This window comes from Benincasa hispida, chromosome 3 (genome assembly GCF_027475165.1).
Source record: "Benincasa hispida cultivar pf3 chromosome 3, pf3_genome.v1.1, whole genome shotgun sequence".
In the NCBI taxonomy this organism is placed as follows: Eukaryota; Viridiplantae; Streptophyta; class Magnoliopsida; order Cucurbitales; family Cucurbitaceae; genus Benincasa; species Benincasa hispida.
In genome coordinates, this window is record NC_143480.1 from 17,296,765 (window position 1) to 17,314,617 (window position 17,853).

The 17,853-nt window shown below is 37.1% G+C and overlaps 1 protein-coding gene and 2 pseudogenes across 1 annotated transcript; 2 read left to right on the forward strand and 1 right to left on the reverse strand.

The window, feature by feature from the left end:
* Window positions 1-499: 499 nt before the first annotated feature.
* Window positions 500-6,425, reverse strand: LOC120074602 (26S proteasome non-ATPase regulatory subunit 4 homolog). Its single transcript, XM_039027768.2, has 10 exons — window positions 6,117-6,425; window positions 5,839-5,952; window positions 5,338-5,443; window positions 5,086-5,200; window positions 3,905-4,114; window positions 3,498-3,810; window positions 2,499-2,634; window positions 1,705-1,808; window positions 1,517-1,585; window positions 500-1,048 (listed from the first exon to the last, which is right to left on the reverse strand). The coding sequence occupies exons 1-10, from the start codon at window positions 6,126-6,128 to the stop codon at window positions 1,004-1,006; spliced, it is 1,224 nt and encodes a 407-aa protein (XP_038883696.1). The 5' UTR covers window positions 6,129-6,425; the 3' UTR covers window positions 500-1,003.
* A 4,705-nt stretch (window positions 6,426-11,130) lies between these two features.
* Window positions 11,131-12,685, forward strand: LOC150037071 (uncharacterized; annotated as a pseudogene).
* A 1,930-nt stretch (window positions 12,686-14,615) lies between these two features.
* Window positions 14,616-17,853, forward strand: part of LOC150037072 (uncharacterized) — a 31,095-nt pseudogene continuing 27,857 nt past the window's right edge.

Sequence of the window (17,853 nt, forward strand, 5' to 3'; positions counted from 1 at the left end):
GCAGCAAATGCAGGCTTCCAAGATTTGATGGTGGTTCGAGCTGCAAATCTGTTTAACAAGAAAGTCCTTGATGTATCAGTATTTGATTCTGATGAAAGATGTACCTGAAGATCTAATGAAGCTTTATGAGAGTGAGATGAACCAAAGAGTTATTGGACCTGAGGAAGATCCAGTTGAAAACAAATGGGTTAATGACCTCCAAGACTCTTATTTTCTTTGTAAGGCTTGTAACATTTTAAAATGCATATTTATTTGAATAACTATTTTAAATGATAACATCTTTAAATATAACAAAATATTGTAGTCTATCAATTATATTTATCTAAATAGTGACATTTTACTCTATTTATAAATAAATTAGCTCATTTCATTATATTTAAAATCGTCAACCTTGCGTAAAATCTGTTCTCTCCCTGGTGAGAGCCAAAATTAAATATTACCTCTAAGTTTAATTATTTATTAAGAAAGTGATGAGAGAAGTAGTTTGAGAGAAGTAGAATTGTGTAACCTAAAATGTCATGTGGGATTTATAGTATAAGGAGTTAAATAAAACATGAAATTTATGTTTTTCAGTCATGAAGGAAATAAACACCTTAGATCAAAGGAGGAAAGGACCCCAATACCAAATAAACAGAAACCCCAAGCTTCAAAGTTATAGTTTAACCTATTTTCTTTCTTTTAGTTGATTCGGAAAAGGACAAACATATCATTTTCATTGAATAAACAGAATGTGTTGAACGAGGAAGTGACAAGTGAAAAAGAAAGTAATGTTCTGAAGCTACTGGCTCTCCCCTCTGATAATGAAGGATTTGTACGACCTTTGTCTGACGAGGAAGAAGATAAGATATGAAGATCCAGAATGGAGGAAGGCACACTGCTGATACCATATATTTTACCATCAAAAGATAACAATTTGGAAACCGGTGAGAACAGTGAGGAATTTGATAATAATCATCTTCCTACACATCTGTAAATTCTGGCTGGAAATCGAGCTCGAAATGCCTCATTTCTCGTCTTCCTTTGATGATTTGTCTTCGTCTTTCTTATCCTGCACCCAAAGAATGTAGCATGTGTAAAAATATTCTGCATTTAAATTCACGTATCCATGTCATCAATGTGATGTGACTAGTTATTGCAAAAAAGTTTTGGTTAAATACCTTAATATATATAGTCGAAGAAAATGAAAATCCTCAAAAAAACGATAGTCTAGTACTATAACACGTTATGGATGTTAACTAATAACCCCATTTCGACCCGTTTTACAACCATTTGAGGATCTTTGGGTAATCATTTTGTCTCTAGTTTTGTGTTTTTTTTTTTCAAAATTGAGTTGGTTTTTTAAAACATTAGTAAAAAGTGGATAACATGACAAAGAAACTTAGAGGAAGAGACAATATTTATAATCTTAATTTTAAAAAATAAAAAACAAAAAGCCAAATATTATAAAACAGGCCCAAGTACTTTACCATGCCCTTGGCCAACAACAGTTATCTTTTCAGAAGATTACACGACTCACCTCGGCTTGGCTTTGCATGGAAGCAAGCAAATCTTTTACAGAAGGATCATTTGGATCTACGCCGGGAAGCTGCAAAAGAATTTTTATTAGTATTTCACTTAGAAGCAGAAAAACCACAATGAGAAGCTTAAATTTTTCACTGTAGAAAAGAAAAGTGGGGGAGAAAAGCTGAAACTGTGTAAACATACTGAAGCAAGAATAGAAGACACAAAAGACTGATCGGCCAACAATTTACTCATATCTGTCTGGCTTGTCGAATCACTGGAGCCTTCCTGCACAGACAACTGAAGAGCTGCAAGCCAACTATCAGATAGATTGCTTTGTAGGGACATGAATAAAAAAATATTTATCAAGTCTAACCTATCATCCTAAGAATCACGAATATGGATACCACACAACATGGATACATGGATACAGTGACACGTCATTTTTAGAAAATCTAGGCCACGAACGCCGCGATGACATGTCCATTAAGATACATTTTTTAAAATGTATATCATTTTTATACCAGAAGAGAACTCATAGTCGTGCTTAAAAAATGAGCATGGTATGGTGTGCTTTTATTGTTCTCTCAAATTACTATTGTGTAGATTTAGCATGTTTAGTAAGTGTAAAATATATGTCTAACAAACGTTAGACCCACATTCACGTTGTACAATGTCTAATTGTCCATTTTGCTAACAAATGCCACTCTTGAAAACGGGCAAGTTAGCCAAACTCAAATGTTTGTACTACTTAACGGTCAACTATCATAATGGATAACTATAGCCCCTTGTTTGTTATTAATCACCAACGCATCTTGAAAATTAGCAATTTCATGCAATCTATAGGATGTTCCAGTAATGTTTTGAGGAGTTTTCTCTAGAAATTCCAATAATTAAAAAAAAAAAAAAAATAGCGCTATATGGAGAGAAAACAGACGTATGTACTTGTCAGTCATGAAAGCCTAAAAAATGGGAAAACGTGAAACAGCAAAACTTACCAAGTGCCAACTCAGGATCGTCTGATGCTGCTTCTGACATGTCAATGTCTCGTATGTCAATGCCTCGTGTGTCACTGGTAGCAGAAGGATCCATTGACATAGCAAGGGCTTGCTGTAGCAGTGCATTCTCATCATCCTATAATCCAGAATCAACTCAAATAATAAGAATTGTTTTTGCCTTTCAGCCAATTACGGGTCACAAAAGGTAACAAAGAATCAAAGATATTCAAATTGGAATAGAGAAAAAGGATCAATCTGTCCAGAGGCTAAAGTTTAAAATCATATTACTCCGAACGGTTAGATTTTAAAAGAGCAGTCTAGCCCAAATAAATAATAATAATCTAAGAAGCATGGACACGAGACACGAGACATGAGACATGGAGAAAGACAAGACAAGGCAATGCACCAATTTCAAAAAAAAAAAATGGAAAAGAAAAGAAAAAGAACTGGGACATGAACACGTTTGGATACACTTTTTATTGTTAACTTTTTTAAGACTATATACATCTAACATAAAATACTAAATGCACTCCACTTTAAAAAAATTAATTACAATTATAAGAGATGAAACGTTCAGGTTTGTAACTTCACTTTTTTACTTTTTTACTTTTATTTTTTTTTTTTTTTTTTTTTTTTCAATCTTTGGTTAAAAGAATGGGCTTTCCTTTTGTTTTGTTTTGTTTTTTTTTAATCTTAGTTTGACATATAATTGATTTGGACTTTAAATTTGGGTCCAACACAAAATGTTAGACCATGAAGTGTCCCAAACGAGTACCCACGTGTCTGAAATTAAAAATAAATAAAGAAATATAGGACAAGTAAATCTGCCTGTCAGACACATGTCCCGAGCATGTCTGAATGTGTCCATGTCCGACATGGACTTTCGGCCTAAAATGGAGTGTTCATGCTTCATAGATGACGATGATGATAAATGATATATATATATATATATATATGCGGTAATACAATACAATTTTCTAAAACCCAAGCAACACTGACCATTAAATCAGCTGCCTTGTTTTCGGCATCAGAAGTCGCAAGACCAGGGCGCTCAGTCATAGTTGCATCCTGTGAGCCAGATGGCTGCTCAGTTCCTTTTTCTTGCTTTGTATTCTCCTCTGCAGCCTTTTTCGCAGCTGCCTCTTGTCTGGCCCTCTCCTCTTCCATTGAAACTCTAAGAGCAAGGGCAAGTTCAGGATCTAAGTTGGGATCAACCCCAAAATCAAAACCAGATACGCCACCAGCAGCTGCAGCCGCAGCTGCTGCTGCAAAACCACTTCCACCTTCCCCGTCTCCAGTAAAGATAGGAGTACTGAAATCAAATAAAGGGAACTTAAAATGAGGATATAAATTGTTATGACACAAAGTACAAAAGATCTTGAAATAGAACGGAGTCAAAAGCCAACCTGATGAGTACGTCAGAGAGCACATTTGGACCAGCAGGAACATGAACAATGTGGCTGGTGTCATTACTGTTTACAGCTGCCAGAAGACTTTCCAGTTTCTCAGGTTTGCCATCATCTTCTTCACCAAAATCAACAATGTCAAGGGCCACATTGTTCTTCTTCAATTTCCTTCCAATCATCTCCAGTGACTTTTTCTCATGTTTGACAGGACTGCATCAGACATTTAGTGATAAATTACAATGTATTGAAACCTTTGTTTTCAAAAGCTAAAAGTGGATTATCAAAGTTCATCTTAGCTAGGATCTTAATTTCTCCAAACCTTCATAAGCCAGTTTAAGAAGGGAAATAACCCCAAGTACTTAAAGTCTTTCCTTGAATATTACCCTTATTGGAGGCCACAGAAAAGATGCAATTTAATTTAGATTTCCATGTATCCATATTGGCTGATTAAGATTTATCATTTGAATGTGAGTAGCATTCCTTCACCAAATTTACCGAGCACTAAGCACTGAACTGAACATGACGGTTGTAGGTTAGTTGACACTAGTCTTTTTTATATACACAAGAAAAAATTGATGAGTATAATAAATTCCAGAATCAGATTGCATAAAGATTTTTACAAAATATTATATTAATTAAACTTTTAGTGGCTGGTTGAGAATTTTCCATTCTGAGAGAACTTGTGAATGAGATTGAGGAACACACATGCTGCTCTGAAACAGGGAAGTTGATTCACTTCAAATTACGTCTCATGGTATTAAATATTAATGTGGATATCAAATCTACGTGGTTGCTGACAGTTTTAGGAAAATCATTAGCTCATCAGTTTTCATCTTGATACTACAGAATTTATTTTAAAAAAGAAATTATTCACGCATTTGGATAGGAGAATTAGGAGAATTTGTATTTGGGGTGATAGCCCAAATTACTGGAGCCAGCAGAGTTCAATCATTACAGTCTCGAGTGGGGTTCATTAATCGGCAAGGATTATTACATAATATGAACTTCAAGTTCAAACATCATCGACCAAATCTAACCTAAGCATAAACACCCTAGGCTTAAGCCTTGTAACCAAATTTGCATTCTCAAGGGGAGCGTGTTGGTGCAAACCTCAAAAACTCCTTAAAATATTTTACTAGAGTACCGTATTGCTGGTAGAAAAAGGTTTTTAAAGCACATACCTGCCAACAAATACTATAATCCTTTGTTGCTGCTTTTTGTTCTGACGATGCTTAAGAGCCAACTGAGCCACCTGGATGCCAGCTGCGAGATTTATCTCACCACCTATCTCCAAACCTAGATTTAAAGATTAGGACATAGTTTCGATGGCTTAAAATATATCTTGATGGACTAAAACTAATATATAGAACAAAGCAATACGAAGTAAGAAATTTCTATCTAACGATATAGTGCTTTTCAGTCCAGAAACTAACCGTGCATGCATGCCAGTATCTTGCCAAGGTCAGTGGTAGGAGTGACCAGCACACGAACACCTTTTCCCGCCATTGTGAGAACCCCAACCGTATTCTCTGGATTAGACTGTCAGAGCATAAACATGTTCATTCACGACTCAGAATAACAAGCAATGCAGAAACATATAGAGACTAGTCACTAGAATCAATCAATGCAGAAACATATAGACTTGTCACTAGAATCAAATTCCTAATACAAAAAGCCTCCTATAACACTCCTTCTAACAAATTTTTTCAAACAGAGCAATTATCTGAATGTATTCTCATAACCAGACACACTACAAAATTGGATCCCAAATCATGAGCTACAGAGGGAGTGAGCAGCCAACATGTGCGATGTTCAGATGACAAAAATGAGAAAATGCAACAGAATCCCCATTGCACAATAATGCAGAGACTTCTTCATTTCTAGAGACTCCCGCCAACTAGAAGAAATCAAGAAACGGATTCAAGATCAGTTACCTGCGTCTTGGCTCCACAAATAAGATTGATGGCATCTGCTTGAGCTTGAAATCTTGACGGAGCATAATCGCCATTCCGCATCCATTCGGAGTTGTCAATACAGATCATCGTCGCCTGCGTCAATCCAGACAACGAAACTCAAATTAGTAAAACCCTAACTTGAGATAACAAAAGCAAGAAGATCACGAAATCCTCAAATTTAGGGAATGAAAACTCGGCGACTGTAAGCAAATCAAATATCTGAAAAGGAAAAACAGAAATTGAAAGAAGAAATACACCTCGAGCACCATCGTTGAAGAGGTAGAACTATGGAAGGACAAATCTGGCGCTACACAAACACTTCTTCGATCTTCCTGCAAATCTTTGCTTGTTGCCTGAGCCAAAGAGAATGCAATCCGGTGCTTCGCAGTATGATAGGCTGGTCCTGTAAAGCGAATGACAAGGCCCCACGTAATATATCTCCTGAGGCCAAAAGGACATTCGAGAAAGAAAAGTAGCAGGCGATACGACGTCGTCGTTTCTTGGGTGGATTGTTTTGAACCACCTAGACTTCATTTGGGCTCACGGTGGCTTTTAAGATAATTGTTACCCACTTTGTTTTTAGAAAAATCAACTCTAAAAACAATTAAATATTGTTGATAAATTTTAGTTTGAAAAAATAAGTTATAGTGTTTGGTAAATAAATACAAAAAAAAAAAAACAGTTATCTAAAATAGATTTATAATCAACTTTTTTTTTTCGTAATTTAAATTTTTAAATACTTATTTAATATGATAAATTTTATTTGTGATAGATTAATTTTTAAGTATTAAGAAAAATAGCTTTATTCTTTTAAAATTAATATAGTATACTTTTTTAAAAAATGATGCATTTAACTCATGGTAAATAGAAAATATATTTTATTAGGTGAGTATAGAATGAGAAATTTTGGCGAATCACCAATTTTTACATCATCAATGAAAGCCCAAGTTTGTTGGAAAAATTATAAGTTGGATTGGACCAAGTAATTAAATCGCTTGGACCAAACCCAATTCAAAAGCATAGTGAAAGTTTGGGCTAACTTAAAAATTAAGCTCAAGCCCAATATTTCGGTCCAACGAAAAATGGGCTCAAGCCCAACTTTAGCCCAAGCCCAATTTAAGCCCAATAAAGTAATTAGGTCTAAGCCCATGTAAGGGCTATGAGAAACCTCTATAAATAGAGTCTTATCTCTTCATTTGGGAGAGGTTGGAAGAATTAAAGGTCAAAAGTGAAAATCTAAAATTCCAAAGCTCTGAGGACTGAAAACACGACTCCTTCAAATCTAGAAGTCTTCAAATCTAGAAGGCATATTAAAGCTCTGAAGATTTAAGTTAAATACTGAAGCTCCTAATTCTTGAAAATCAACGCTTTCAAGCTCTCAGGTGTTGAAGGCTAAAGCTTCCCAAAGTTCCGAAGACTAAAACACTTTTATTCTCAAGTTTAAGTTTGAAGGTTTGAAGATAATAAGATTTCAACAAACTGACTATCTTCACAACCCATGCGTTGAAGATTCAATCTCCTCAAACTCAAGGAAAAGCTCATAGGCCGATCCAAAATGATCAACAGGCCTAAAGAATACTCCAAGTAAGTCAGAGATTCTACATTCCAGATGGCCTAAAGAGGATTATCTTAACAACCAGAAGACTCTCTGACTCCTGAAGCCAACCACACCTGAAGACTAAAGTTTTTCGGAGATACATACATTCTTCCAAGACTTCAACTCCAAGATCATCACGCACTTCGCTTCCTCATATCAAGCATACGCATTCAACCGAGAGAGAATCAAATGATCAGGTACTAGAGATCGAATTACATCGCAACAAATTAACATCAACACCAACTCAAGTTCAACTCCACGAAACAAGTTCCCCGAAAGCCCCATGCGAACACTAATTCTCTAAAAAGATCAACAAGCTCAAAGGCCGAGAAGATCAATAAATCAAAAAGCCGATTATCCAAGAAAATCAATAAATCAAAAGGCCGATTATCCAAGAAAATCAACCAGCTTAAAGATCGTGAACAGTGAGAAATAGATAAATATATAAATAAATTATTCTTTTTAAAATATAAAATTGAAAACCAAATATTAATTAAAAATTCTACCTAATTTTAGGTGAATCTAAAAACTAGTATGATATTGTTTTTAAAGTAAACGAGAAATTAAATCATTTTTAAAAATGATTTTAAATCTGTTTTACCAAAAAAAAAAAAAAAAGTTAAGATTTTTTATAAATGACTTTTTGACACAGCTACACAACACCAAACATATTCTTAATTTATTTGAGGTTGATAATATAACCTTTATACTTTGAAGTTGATAATATAATCAATATACCCATCCAGTGCTCATTTTTAGTAAATTAGGACACTTTTTATAAAAGTAAGGGGAGTTAAAAATTATTTGAAAAATATGATTTTTTTTATTATTATCATCATCATCATTATTATTATTGATTTTCGCCTTTTACTAATATGGAATTAGTTTAAAATTTTCAAACTCCCGTCAACAAAATCCACATCATTTACGGTAAAAAAAAAAAAATGTCATCTCCTTTTGTTTGAAAAACGAAAACAAAATATAGCCCATTTTGAATAATGCATTCTATTTTGTCTTAATAATATCCCAATTTTATTTAAAACTCAATCTTTTTACGTTGGTGTTAAATTTCACTTTGGAAGACATGTCCGTTGCACTTGATTAAAATTTTTTAAAACAAATTTTAAGATATAATTTAAATTTAATTGAATTTTTATTGAATTTAATTAATAGATGTTTAATATGAAATGAAATAATTTAAAAAAACAGCGCTTTAACTATATATTTCTTATTTCAAGTTATTTTACAATAAATAAATATGTAAAAATAGATGGATGAGTTGAAATAAAATACAAAATTATATAATTGGAATAAATTTTGTGAAGTAAAATTGGTAATGAGTGACATACAAATATAAATTACTTTTATTACGGGGTTGCTCTTGCTTTTTGGGAGAAAAAAAGAAAGAAAGAAAATATATATTTCATAAGAATTATATACTTCCATTAAAAAATAAATAAATATTTAACAATTGTGACGCTGAATAAAGAAAACTCTCTTTGTAAACAAAACTAAATGTTGTTTTCCCTATTAAATTAAAATCCAATCTATCATATCATTTTTTTAAGAAAAAATATAATAACTAAATCTTCTTATGTTTTAAAGATTTTTTTAAGTGTTACTCGAATTTACTTTTGTAGTTTAATACCTGATTTTGATGAATATTTTTTGGGTTTGCGACTAAGATATGAATTTTTTGAAAGAAAATTAAAAAATCAACAAAGTCAAAAACTATTACTAGACTAAAATGTTTATTTAGAAAAATAAAATTACCTTCATATTTCAATTCATTTATTCTAACATATAAAACTTTAAAAGCTTTTAACATTAAAATACAATAAATAATTATATAAAAATATTACATTAACTAAAGATACAAAAAGAATCGATGAATCAAATTAAAATACACAATGATATAATTAGATTTGAATAAAACTTGTGAAATATAATTGACATGGAACTGACATAGTAACATAAAATATGGGGTAGTTTTTTTTATGGTTGCTCGCAAAAAAAATTTCTTATATGCATGGAATACAATTTTATGGTTCTTCCTTTTATGATTTTTTTTTCCTTGATGATATGGATAATTTTTGTGAATTTTTTCTCAAAATTTGATAAGTGAAATTGATCGTTGTTTTCTTATCATTAGGATCCCAAATCATATATTTTTTTAAAAAAAAATTATAATAACTAAATCTTCTCCTATTATTATTTTAATTTTTTGTACGGTTAATCAAATTTATTTTTTGAGTTTATTGATACACAATTTTAATGAATCTTTCTTTTATGCCAGAAATTTCGTCCAATCACGAAATGCCACGTGTAGAGATGTCCAATTTTCCCACAGGGACGGGGCCTCGCCCCATGATTAGGCGGGGAATGGGGGAGGGAGTGGGGGAAAATTTCCCGTGAGCTAAACAGGGTAGGGACGAGGAACCTTACCCGTCCCCGCCCCGATTAGCTTTTACATATTTATTTAGTATAGTTATCTAATGTTATGTTGTTGTTATTATTATATAAATATTACATTTAAGTTTCAAATTTGATTATTTATTGGGAAAGATAATGAATATGTTTAAATTGAATATTTAAATTTAGATTATATATGTGAATAATTTGATTTATATTTATTTTTTTCTACTAAAAAAATTAATTAGCTTTTTTAGGCCAAAATTTGAGTAATTTATCTTTAAATTCAAATTGTCATGTAAAACTAACCATAATAAATAATTTAGTGATAAAGTTATATTTAATTAAATTTTGCTCACATTATGATTTAAATTAATTGATTTTTACGAAAAAAAGGAAACGGAAAAAAATTCGGGTTCCTCGCGAATTCCCCGCCGGGAATGGCATCCATGGATTTCTCTAGCCACGTGTCGTCCATTTGGTCATTTGATCACAATAATGGGCTCATCAACTTCAAAGATGGTAAAGCCTAAACCGGATAAATTTGGCTGGACAATGACCGATTGGGCTTTGAATCATAAATTGGATTGGATCGAGTATTTAAATTTGTTCGGGTCCAAAATTCGACCCAATTCAAGCCCACAGTGGAAAATTTGGGCAAAAGAAAAGCAATTGCCCAAACCCAACTTTGACTTAGACCCATAAAGTAGTTCGACCCAAAGCTGAAAAGCCCAAAAGCAAATAGGGCCCAAGCCACCAAAAACCCATGTAAATCCTCTATAAATAGAGTCTTGCCCTTTCATTTAGGGAGGACGGAGAAAATTGAAGCTTCTGAAGATTGAAAGCTCTGAAGATTGAAGATTGAAGTTCTACAGAATTGAAGTCTAAAGTTTTAAAGTTCTCAAGCTCGAAAGACCAAAGGTCTTAAGCTCTCCGGCTTTGAAGATTAAAGCTTCCAAGCCCTAAAGATCTGAAGACCGAAGACTCAGAAGGCTAAGGCTCCAAGCTCCTAAAAACTTCAGAGCTAAACTTGTAAGAAGATTTGGAAGATTTAAACTTATTATAACATTTGAGAGAAAGAATCAAAGGAATTTATATATTAGTGATTATACCTCTATATACCATAAATCAATACAAATACAAAGTTTGTATTCCACGAAATGAATTTCTGTTGAAATCTTGTGTGAACAGTTTGGCACGCTTGGTGGGACAATCTCTACCTTTCATCTATTTCTCTATAACACAATCTACCTAAAGAAGCCATGGTATCAAAAAACAACGCTCCTAAAACTTCAAACGATGTCTACAACAGACCAATAACTCATAGTCGCTCTATGGGGATTCAACAATCTAAAGAGTTGCCTCCCTTCGAGATTGCGAGGAATAGATGAGAACAAATTTCATAACAACCACAAGGTAAAGTTGTCATTAAAGAAAGCCCTGCAGTTAACAAGCATACTCCACCTTCTGAATAATCAAATGAAGAAGCATCGCACCAAAATATAATGTTAGTCATGATGGCCAAACTCGAAAAGAAAGTTAACATGCTGATGAAGGCTGTCGAAGAAAGGGATTATTAAATTGCATCCCTCAAGAATCACATCGAGAGTTATGATGCTGTCAAATCAAGTCATACACCCATAGTCAGGAATGATGATAAGGGGAAGACCATTTTGCAAGAAGGTCAACCACAAAATTCGATGTCAATTGCTTCGTTGTCTATTCAGCAATCGCAGAGAGATGATTGCCAACTCCATCAAGACTCAATATGGTGGACCTACTCATACTTCCCTCTTATATTCTAAGCCATATACGAAAAGGATCGACAATTTAAGAATGTCAAGTGGGTACCAGCCACCCAAATTCTAACAGTTTGACGGGAAGAGCAATCCAAAACAACACATTGCTTATTTCATCGAAACATGTGAGAATCCTAGTACGCGAGGATATTTGATGGTCAAACAGTTCGTTCGAACTCTGAAGGGAAATGCCTTCGACTGGTACACCGACCTTGAACCTGAAACTATTGATAGTTGGGAGTAGCTTGAAAGAGAATTCCTCAACCACTTTTACAGCACGAGGCGTATCGTCAGCATGATAGAGCTCACAGCCACCAAACAACGAAAAAACGAGCCGGTCATTGAATACATCAACCGCTGGAGAGCATTAAGCCTTGATTGCAAAGATAGATTAACTGAACTATCAGCAGTGGAAATGTGCACTCAATGAATGCACTGGGGACTTCTGTATATTCTGTAAGGGATAAAACCCCGCACCTTTGAAGAGTCGGCGACTCGAGCTCATGATATGGAGCTAGACATTGCTAATAGAGAAAGCAACGATTTACTAGTCCCAGAGGTAAAAAAAAATGAAAAGAAAGAAGTGAAAAACGTCCAGAAAGTATCGAAGGGTGCCACTAAAGAAGACATGGTTGTCAATATAACCCCTTTGAAGTTCATCTCCAAGGAGAAAAAGTCTAAAAAATGCCAAGATAGGGGTGAGAAAAAACGCTCAACATTGAAAGAGAAACAAGAAAAAGTCTACCCTTTTCTAGACTCCGATCTGCCTGATATGTTAGAGCAACTATTGGAAAATCAACTCATTAAGCTTCCCGAATGTAAATGACATGTAGAAATGGGGAGAGTAAATGATCCCAATTATTGAAAATATCATTGAGTTGTCAGTCATCCAATAGAAAAGTGTTTTGTGCTGAAGGAGTTAATTTTGAAGTTAGCTCAAAAGAAGAAATTTGAGTTGGACCTGGACGATGTGGCGCAAACAAATCACACCGCAGTAATGATTCATTCTGATACTTGACTACCTACGACAGAAAGTATAATCCAATTTGGATCTCTTGAGCCTGTCATTATATATTCTTCACCGGAGCCCTCACGAAAGACTGACTTCCAGAAAGTTGACTCTTAGAAAAAAGAGGAAAAAATGGAAGATGTAGATGAGGGATGGACAATAGTAACTCGTCGAAAGAGGCCAAACAAAATCTTGTTCAGAAAGAATCTCGTGTGTATTGAAACTATAAAAGGAAGAATAAATCTCAAAGAAGAAAATTAAGGAAGAATACGAGAAGACTTCGTTTAGTTATCAAAGAAAACTAGGTGATTCCTCAACCTTGACAACTAATAACCTTGATTTTTTTTTTCCAAAGAGTAAGTAATCTAGTATCTTCAAGTAATTGTAGAAAAAAATGTTGTCTAGAAAAAATATACCTTGAGAAGAACAAGCAAATTAGAAATAACAAAGGTTTCCAAGATCCTTTAGCTTAAAAACATCATTCAAATGAACCTTAAGAGTGTTAATTGATAATGGGCTTTTAAATTCAGAAATAAAACGAGGTCCACATAAATCAAACTTAATTAAAAAAGAAAACTTGGTTGTTGTTGTGCATTTAAGATAATCAGCCACGTGGTCTCCCTTTCAACATGTGGTAGGATTTATTTTTCTTCTCTTTCACTTCTTATTTTGGTAGGAAATCACAGAGAAAAAAAAAAAAGGAACTCTGATCTCTCTCTCTTCATTGTTTCTTGTATCAATGTGTTACTCAGATAAAGTTCATGAACAAGATGAAGAGAAAATAAACATGAAATCAAAGATTTAGAGTAAGGGCAAGAAGAATTACACTATGATGTATAGTGGTTCGGTGAGTTTCACCTACATCCACTCTCAAAGCCCTCAGAAACCCACTTCATTTCAAGATAATTTCCTCACTGCTCGCTTTACAAAATACTCTCAAATTTTTCTCTACTTTTACTGTCAACCCCATACTCTATTTTTCCTACAAAAGTAAGTAACAAACGTGTTAAGTAAAATTATAAAAGGAGATAAAGGAAGTGGGAAGATGGAGGAAGAAAATTCTAAGTATTAGAAATACTTAGATGTGTGAATTTAGATAATATAACAAGAGGAAATTTGGTTAAGTATGGAAGCATAGTGTAGACATGCGTTGAGGGAGAAGAGGGAACGCATGAGGTTGTGTGTGTAGCAATCAAGGCTTGTAGAAGCTAAGTGTTGAGGGCAAGGATAAGCAATGTGTTGGTACCAAGGGTGAACTCATGAGTGAAAGCTATGATGTGTTGGTAAGTAGCCGAAGGCAAGCGGTGCGAGGCATGCATCGATGGATGGCATGCGGCAAGGGAGGCATGCGACGATGAACGCGATGGACGCAGTGTATACGTTGGCGCTATGTGTCACGGTCATGCTTGTCCAGGGCCTGTTGCCCATGGCCGCATGCCCGATCCAACCCCCTTCTACCATACTTTCATATCTTGTATTGTATTAGCTTAGTTAGCTTGCTTTCTTTACATTTTCATTGTAAGTGACCACTCGCCCTTTTGCATATGCAAAGGCGCCAGTTGGCTTTTTGTTCAGAATGCACTATATGGGGATAAGACTAACCATCACTTCCTCATACCCGGAGTAGTACTCTATAAAGCTGTTGTTGTTGTTTATTGCTTTCTAGTCTACTACAATCTTTCTTTCTTTATTCACACTCACAAAAACTTCTTATGAAAACCTTTTCTCCAAACCCGTTTTCTAAAACCGTTTTCCCTAAAATGGGGGTGGAGGTTGTGAGAGGCACTCGGTGTGCCATCGGCAGTCCGTATTCGGGTTGGCTGACTTGTTCGTGAGCGGGAACAAGTGCCGCACAATTGCTAAGAGAAGCTTCCGAAAGAGCGATTGTGACAGTTGGTATCAGAGACCGGTTCGGCTTATAGAGGGAAGATCAGTGATCATGTCGGCGACGAAGAACCTGAACAAGTCCCATGTGGACAGATTGGTAGAGATGGAAGAGCAAATGCTCTACCTGAGAGAGGTCCCAGATAATGTCCGTTTCTTAGAGATTCGGCTACAAGAAGTTGCCGAGAAAGCCGATGGAATTGATGCGGTAGTAGGCCGCCTAGACGGATTATTCGTCAGAGAATTGATGATGAGGGTAGAGACCCTCGAGACCAAAACAGTACGGTCCGGCAGCTTTGAACGAGGCGATAGCTCCTCGGGCTCTGTTGCCCACATAGAGAAGCGTGTCGAAGAGCTGGACAGCTCCCAAAAAGCAATACTTCAGATGGTAACCGATTTGTCTGAAGACTTTCGGTCGGCCCTTGACGTCGTCAAAGCCCAGATAGTGGATGTGAGTGCTAGGGTGAATCTCACCATCCGAGCGGTAGGGAACCAAGCCCCATCTGGGAGAGCAATGGCAGTAAGCAGAATAAAAATCCCAGAACCGAAACCCTTCTGTGGGGTGCGAGAAGCGAAAGCCCTGGAAAATTTTATCTTCGACCTTGAGCAATACTTCAAGGCGACGAACACAGTGACTGAAGAGTCGAAAGTCACACTAGCAACGATGCATCTAGCTGAAGATGCGAAACTGTGGTGAAGATCACGATTTACAGACATACAGGAAGGACGCTGCACTATTGATACTTGGGATAGATTGAAACAAGAACTTCGCTCGCAGTTCTTCCCTGAAAATGTCTAGATCTTGGCTCGACGAAAACTCCGAGAGCTAAAGCAAACAGGTAACATCAGGGACTACGTAAAACAGTTTGCAGGACTCATGTTGGACATACGAGATATATCTGAAAAAGACAAGGTCTTTTGCTTTGTTGAAGGGCTGAAACCGTGGGCGAAGTCAAAACTATATGAACAGAGAGTACAGGATCTCCCCTCTGCCTATGCGGCAACTAAACGGCTATACGACCTTAGTACTGACTCACAAGATGTGAGGAAGCAGTCAACTTCCTCAAATGGGGGAAACAGAAACAACCGTTCCAGTCCTCCCAGACCTGGGGGAGGAGACAAGAACACAGTGGGGGACCGTAAATCATCCCAACCCAGATCAGGAAACAACTGGCGGGGGCCGCCGCAACAGCATAACAATTACAATCGCCCCCTGTCTTGTTTCATATGTAGAGGGCCACACAGGGCGGGCGAATGTCCAAATTGAACCGCGTTCAATGCTTTTCAAGCCACGTTAGCCTCTACCTCCGAAGACAAGGCTGAATCGGAGGAGACGGTAACTAAGCCAGCTGTAGAAATTGAGAATCTCAGGATGAGGGCATTGAAATTCTTATCTGCGCTCCAGAAGAAGATGGGAAAGGCGACGGAGCCACTAGAGAAAGGACTCATGTATGTGGACGCTTGGGTCAACCAAAGATCGGCCAAAAACACTATGGTTGACTCTGGGGCTACCCATAACTTCATGGCTGAAACGGAAGCTCGCCGCCTGAACTTGACTTGGGAAAGAGATGCAGGGAAGATGAAAGCTGTGAATTCCGTAGCCCTACCGATTACGGGGATAGCGAAGAGAACTCCGGTGAAGTTAGGAGACTGGAAGGGCTTCGTTGACTTCGTGATTGTCAAGATGGATGATTTCGACGTGGTACTGGGGATGGAATTCCTACTTGAACATAAAGTCATACCAATGCCCCTCGCCAAATGTTTAGTCATTACCGGATCTACACCCACCGTAGTCCAAGCCAGTATCAAGCAGCCAAATGGGGTGAGAATGATCTCAGCCCTCCAATTGAAGAGAGGCCTGGCCCACGACGAACCCACGTTCATGGCCATCCCGATAGAACCAGTTGAGTCTACGGAAGAGAAGATCCCCCAAGACGTTCTATTTGTCTTGGAAGAGTATCGGGATGTCATGCCGAAAAGCTTGCCCAAGTCCTTACCCCCACGAAGGGGGATTGACCATGAGATTGAGTTGTTACCAGGGGCAAAGCCGCCTGCCAAGAATGCATATCGGATGGCCCCACCAGAATTGGCCGAGCTCCGGAATCAGTTAGACGAGTTGTTAGATGCAGGATTTATCAGACCGACGAAGGCCCCTTATGGAGCCCCAGTACTGTTCCAGAAGAAGAAGGATGGGAGCCTCTGGTTGTGCATCGACTATCGGGCCTTGAATAAGCTCACAGTTCGCAACAAATATCCCCTTCCTATCATTACTGACTTATTTGATCAGCTTCATGGTGCTAAGTATTTCTCGAAGCTGGACCTACGATCAGGATATTATCAGGTCCGAATTGCTGAAGGAGACGAACCTAAGACGACCTGTGTCACGAGATATAGAGCCTTCGAATTCCTCGTGATGCCCTTTGGCCTCACCAATGCTCCAGCAACTTTCTGTACCTTAATGAACCAAGTGTTTCACGAATATCTCAACAAATTCGTCGTAGTGTATCTTGATGACATTGTGGTTTATAGTGCCTCGCTGGAGGACCATCGACATCACCTCCAACTAGTCTTCGAAAAGCTGAGGAGAAATCAGTTGTATGTAAAGAGAGAGAAGTGCTCCTTTGCCCAAGAGCGCATAAATTTCCTCGACCACGTGATTGAGTGTGGTCGGATTGGTATGGAAGAGGGCAAGGTGGCCGCGATTAGAGACTGGAGGGTACCATCATCCGTGACCGAACTACGATCCTTTCTCGGACTAGCCAACTACTATAGGCGGTTCATAGAAAGATTCTCGAGAAGAACAGGGCCATTAACCGAACTGTTGAAGAAGGATAGCCAATGGAGCTGGATTCCTGAATGTCAAGCCGCCTTTGAGGGCTTGAAGAAAGTGATGATTGAGGGGCCGATCCTCGGAATTGCCGACGTGACCAAGCCATTTGAAGTAGAGACTGATGCTTCTGACTTCGCGTTGGGCGGTGTTCTCCTCCAAGACGGACACCCCATCGCGTATGTGAGTAGGAAACTAAATGATGCCGAACGGAGGTATGCCGCCTCCGAGAAAGAGATGTTAGCAGTAGTTCACTGCTTGAGGGCCTGGAGACAGTATCTCTTGGGGGCCAAGTTCGTGGTCAAGACCGACAACAACTCCATTTGTCACTTCTTCAACCAACCGAAGTTGTCGTCGAAACAGGCACGGTGGCAGGAGTGTCTAGCGGAGTTCGACTTCCAATTCGAACATAGACCGGGGAAAAGTAACCAAGCGGCCGATGCTCTTAGCCAAAAGAGCGAACATG

Excerpts from the sequence above, each read along its gene's own strand:
- LOC120074602 (XM_039027768.2), bottom strand. Across the intron at positions 4,115-5,085 it reads ATTATAGTATTTGTTGGCAG|TCCTGTCAAACATGAGAAAA; the intron begins GTATGTGCTTTA and ends TGTCTGATGCAG. Across the intron at positions 1,049-1,516 it reads CCATGCAAAGCCAAGCCGAG|GATAAGAAAGACGAAGACAA; the intron begins GTGAGTCGTGTA and ends CTTTGGGTGCAG.